At 39.6% G+C, this 4,911-nt stretch overlaps 1 protein-coding gene across 1 annotated transcript in view; it reads right to left on the bottom strand.

Annotated features, from left to right (window-relative positions):
* Positions 1 to 239: 239 nt before the first annotated feature.
* Positions 240 to 4,911, bottom strand: part of AKAP6 (A-kinase anchoring protein 6) — a 196,528-nt gene continuing 191,856 nt past the window's right edge. Inside the window, exons 12-13 of the mRNA XM_018571324.1 lie at positions 1,952 to 4,759; positions 240 to 850 (exon numbers count right to left, since the gene is read on the bottom strand). Coding sequence (XP_018426826.1) covers positions 812 to 850; positions 1,952 to 4,759 — 2,847 coding nt within the window. The 3' untranslated portion in view covers positions 240 to 811. The remainder of the gene's footprint in view (positions 851 to 1,951; positions 4,760 to 4,911) is intronic.

Below are 4,911 nucleotides of genomic sequence, written 5' to 3'. Positions count from 1 at the left end.
TACATTATCATTGCTTTTGGTCTACCATTATTGAATAAACCTACATTATTGTAATTCAAAGACCCTCACATGGTGTAATACAATTAGAGCCTTGCAGACATCTCTGATGGATTATATTCTCCAGCTCAAGGCTGCAAATCTTTCCTTATTATCAATGGTAATCATCTTTACAGGAAGGATGTACCTCCTATTAAAGTGAGCTAAATACTGCAAAGACCTGTTCCATCTATGACAAAGAAAAAGTTAATCCAGCACAAAATCTTACAGATTTCCGGTTCATCCTTCATGTTTCACCTTTATACTTTCTATATATCACTTACATTCTAAACCATAACCATTATCTTGCCTCCTATTATATCATACCAACTCATTGATCATACTAGTCTACTCTTTGTAGTTCCTCACATACCATCATGTCCTTCCTCAAGTCTCTCAAATAGGCATCTGCAGAACTGTAACAATCCGTTTTCTGTATCCATTGTTAACAGAAAATCATCTTCCATTGGCTCACAAATAATCTTTACATTACTCTGGAGTAATAGAGAATTGCTCACATAGCAAAATGTAAATATCTTGCTTCCAAGAAATGCACAGTTGGTCTTTGAGGGTGATACACATCGCTTTAGGGCACCTCATTATATATACCCTGTTCTACTCCGGAGAAGTCTGAAGGTCTTCAGATTTTCTCACAGAAAGCCAATTGATGTAGCCCAATAAGCTGTGTGAGAGGAAGCATAGACAAAAGATCAGTGCATAGCACACTGCCACCTTCACCTCAGCAGAGGAGGCACCCTTGTTAAGAGGTGTAGAATCACAGGTCCTTGTGGGTCTTGGAGCCACTTAATGGTCTCTGTAAAAGAACAAAATGTATTAATCTCCTGGACTCTAGTTAATTTGGAACACCAGCCAAATCATTTGTAACGTGTATGTAACTTTCCATGTTTTGTATGTTTTGACACATTATATAATAAATAAATATGTACCAGAACACAATTGCCAGATTTTTTTAAAGATATCAAGAGTGTATGAGAAGTTATGTAACCATTTAAAAGCGAAAACTTACCAGGCTATTACCTAATGACCTTATCACGGAGCGTAACCTTTTCTTTTAAAATACAATAAATGAAGGGCATGTGATTGGGATAAAGGCACGTAATGTGAACTGAAACACCCTACATCACCTAACAAAACTGACACAGTGATTGTAGGCCACAAAGTAAAAGGTGGAAATCTATTAAAGTAGTAAGAATTATCCTAATTTCTTGTTGAAGTCACTTGTAGTCTCCATGGGCCTATGTGTCAATGCAGGAGCACAACTGGGAGGCAACCATCACCACATAACAGGAAGTACCTGAACAATGACCTTTGTGGGGGATCACCAGGTATTACTTGAATACTACTTTAATGCTCCTCTGGAGGAAATGCCAAGTTTAGAATGTTAAAAATTATATGTATGTCTATTAGTTTATTATTTTAACTAACTTAACTATGAGAATTGTGAACCTTACCATAAAGATGACATTAATATTTTGTTTTTAGGAGAAAGGATTATTTTGAAGCGTTAGTATAAATCTGTTTCGCTTGCACATGATCTGCAATAGTATTTAAAAATGTAATATTTGACAGGAGGTGACTGTGCACAAAGAAAAACAATGTGCATGCTTACTACATCTTTAAATAATTTGGGATGTTTATATAATAATCTGTTCCAGTACTCAATAGTAAAAGAAAAACAGTTTTTCAGTTCAAATGAGCCTTTTTCACAAGAATAACATTTGTAGCGCATGTAGAATTTTTCAGACTGTGATTCTGAATTGTTGCATTTGTACTTTTAGACTCATATTTAATTATCTAGGATAACATATAAAATGTTATTCACTGCTGCACATTATTTGACATTTACTGCATCTAAAACCACCTTAAATGAGGATAGTAATAGAAAAAAACATACCTTTTGCCCTGTGCCCAGGTTAGAATTGCCTGCTGTCGATGGCCTTGGGTCTCGGACCCTTTTGTGCAGAATAGGAAGGCTAGAGACTGTTGGCTTTACAGAACTTTTCCCTTTTGGCTCTTCGCGTGTTTCTCTTGTGAAAGGCAGTTTTTTGCTGGAGGTTTTGCCTGCTCCTTTTGCAGCGGCTGCCGAATGATCCTGAAGTCTTTGGGTAGATAATTTAGAAGTTGCTTGTGACCCTGAGGTTGGAACTTTATTCTGAGGATTCTTGATGCCAGTAGAATTAGGAAAGCATTTAACAGATGATGTTGTTGTCTGTCTAGCAGATAACGTGGAAGGACCACTTACATCTTGAGACTCTAGCTCTTTTACTGAATCTTCTTTCCAGTCATCTGTGCAAGCTTCAAACATGTCCTCAATTTCTTGCTCTGTGTAACCTTCTGTTGGCACCTGAGTGTTAGTGGCAGATCCATTTAGTTCCCCACAATCGCTATCATGAGAGGAAAGAGATAGGTAAGAGTAGAAGTCCCCTCTTTCCAGCTGCCTACGAGAATACTCTAGCACCTTCTCCCGGATTTGTGCTCCAGTTCCTTGGCTCTGTCCATCCTGTGGTGATGATTTATGGAGTGCGTTAGATGTCATACCCAAAATTTCCTTCACAAATTCTTGTACAGTGCAATCTGGACTACTAGATGTTTCATGTGCTGAACTATGACAAGAACATGAAGACTCGTTTGCGGATTCTAAAACTGTACTAGAAGATGCTTCTTCCTTTCTTTCTGACACCACTGAACTACTATCTATCATTTCCACATCTGCCACTGCTTCACGTGTAACACGTAAGTTGCTCTTACCATTTGAGGATGGTCCTAGCTCACGGGGCTTGTGATAGGCCAAGGCAGGCATGCAGGGAGGATGAAGTTTTTCTGTTTTAGTTATTGATATTGATGGGTATGGTCCTGTTTTTATGCTTCTTTCAGAAAGATTTCTCTTAAACAAATTGCCCTTTACAATGTCTACACTACTGTGGACATTTCCATTTTCTACATCATCAACCAGCAAACCAGAATTATTTACACTTTTTTCCTCTCCAGATGTTGTTGAAACCTTCGTTAAATCTTTATCATTTCCATTATTTTCCTTCTGTTTATGTATAGAGCTGTGCAATATCTTTTCGGACTTTGAAGTACCGGCCATGTCCTGTAACACCCTATTCATTTTTCTTCTTTCTCTGGGAAGCAGAAATGAAGGTCTAATCCATGCCTGCAACTCTCTTCTGATAAAATCTGACCCTAAAGGTAGTTCTGTACCATCTCCAGCCTCGTCGTCACTTCCCATACTGGAGTTTGGCTCTTCAACTTCCTCTTCTTCCTCTTCTTCAGTTAATGTGAGGGTGGAACTTGATAGCAAGTCACTGTCATCTTCTTCATCAGTGCAAGCTGATGTACATGATACATTAACAATCATGCTTAGGTTGGCTTCCCCTTCTTCTCCCCCCAATGAACGACTTAGATGTTTGCGGAAACTAGCATTAGAGTTGAGTAATCCTAATCGACCTTTTAGTACAACCATATCTTCAGATCTGAGTGATAACTCCTCACTGCTACTCAGTTCAGTCAACTCAGAACCAATATCCTCATTCCCTGATGATTCTTTGTCTTGTGATAGTTGGAGACCAGAGAAAGATGGCTTTCGAGAACTACATCTAAGAGTAATGTCATCAGAGAAACTGCGCTTCATTTTCTGTTGTTCAGATGGACATTCAATATCTTCCAGCCTCTTCAGCAAGTCTAAAGTACGCTTACTTAACTCTTCCCCTGGATCACTTCCTGGGGTATTATCAGCTGAACCTTGCTGACTGAACAGATCTTCATTACTCTTATATGAGGCTGGCCAGCTCTCCAAAGACACACTACGTCTGAGTACTGAGGACTCTAGAGCCTCACAATGGACTGAGAGTGATTCTAGGGATGAAGAGCTAGATGGGGAGTTTTCTGGACTTAGGACTTCAATCAGGTCCTGAAAATCCACCCTGTCCTCAGGGCTGTGGTCTGCAGAGCTAGCTGGAAGCATAGTCCTGTTTACACCAGTTTGACCAGGGGTTCTTTGGAAACATAAGTTTGGTACCATTGTCAGTGTTCTTTCTAGACTCCTGGCTTTAAGCCTGTTAGGCTGTATTTGGGAAGTGTTTTGAAACATAAGTGGACTTTGGGGCTTTGACTTAGAAAAGTGTCCAAGTCCAACCCCTTTACTGCCAATCTGACCTACATCATCATACTGATCCTGGCACCCTTGTGACCCTTCTCCATCCAGAGATAGGCACCCTTCTGAATTGGCAGCAGTTACACCTTCTCCACTTGCAATGCCGCTCTCACTCTCAGAATGGCCAGTAGAGCCCATTTGCATCTTTGTAAGGTGATGAGCTTGTGGGGAACGATTAGCTAAATCTGGCAGTGATACAAAATTGCAGCCTTGCAAAAGGGAAAGTGAAAGGGGAGGTAGGGAATCCAACTTCTTGGTTTCTCTTTGTGACAAATGTATGTTTGCTTCAAAACGTTCCATGTTATGCAAACTGTAGACCTGATATACAGGTGTTTCGATGGGACTGTGCGGTTGAGTGTCATCTGAAACTGCTTGTTCTGAGCAGTGTCTTTCACCTGAAACAAGCATGTCTGCCGTGAGCTGCTTATTCTCATTTGTGCCACAAACAGGCTCTGTAGTAATGTCAGTCTCATCCCATTCCAATGCTTCCTCCCCACCAGTATTGTTCAAATCAGCCCAGTCTGGGTCTACCAGTTGATCCATCTCCTAAAACAGCAAAGTACATAGTCAGAAAATAAGCAAATTTTAAATAATAAATATATTTAACGCAAATAAAAAATGAAGAACTTAAACAACATGTACATAAAATGGTGTCAATCAAACCACATATACCATATTCAGCCATGAATATATATATA

This window comes from Nanorana parkeri, unplaced genomic scaffold, assembly GCF_000935625.1.
Source record: "Nanorana parkeri isolate BGI_ZX_2015 unplaced genomic scaffold, ASM93562v1 scaffold1733, whole genome shotgun sequence".
Taxonomy (NCBI): domain Eukaryota; kingdom Metazoa; phylum Chordata; class Amphibia; order Anura; family Dicroglossidae; genus Nanorana; species Nanorana parkeri.
The sequence above is the reverse complement of the archived record's forward strand: the minus strand, read 5'-3'. Positions and strand labels throughout refer to the sequence as shown.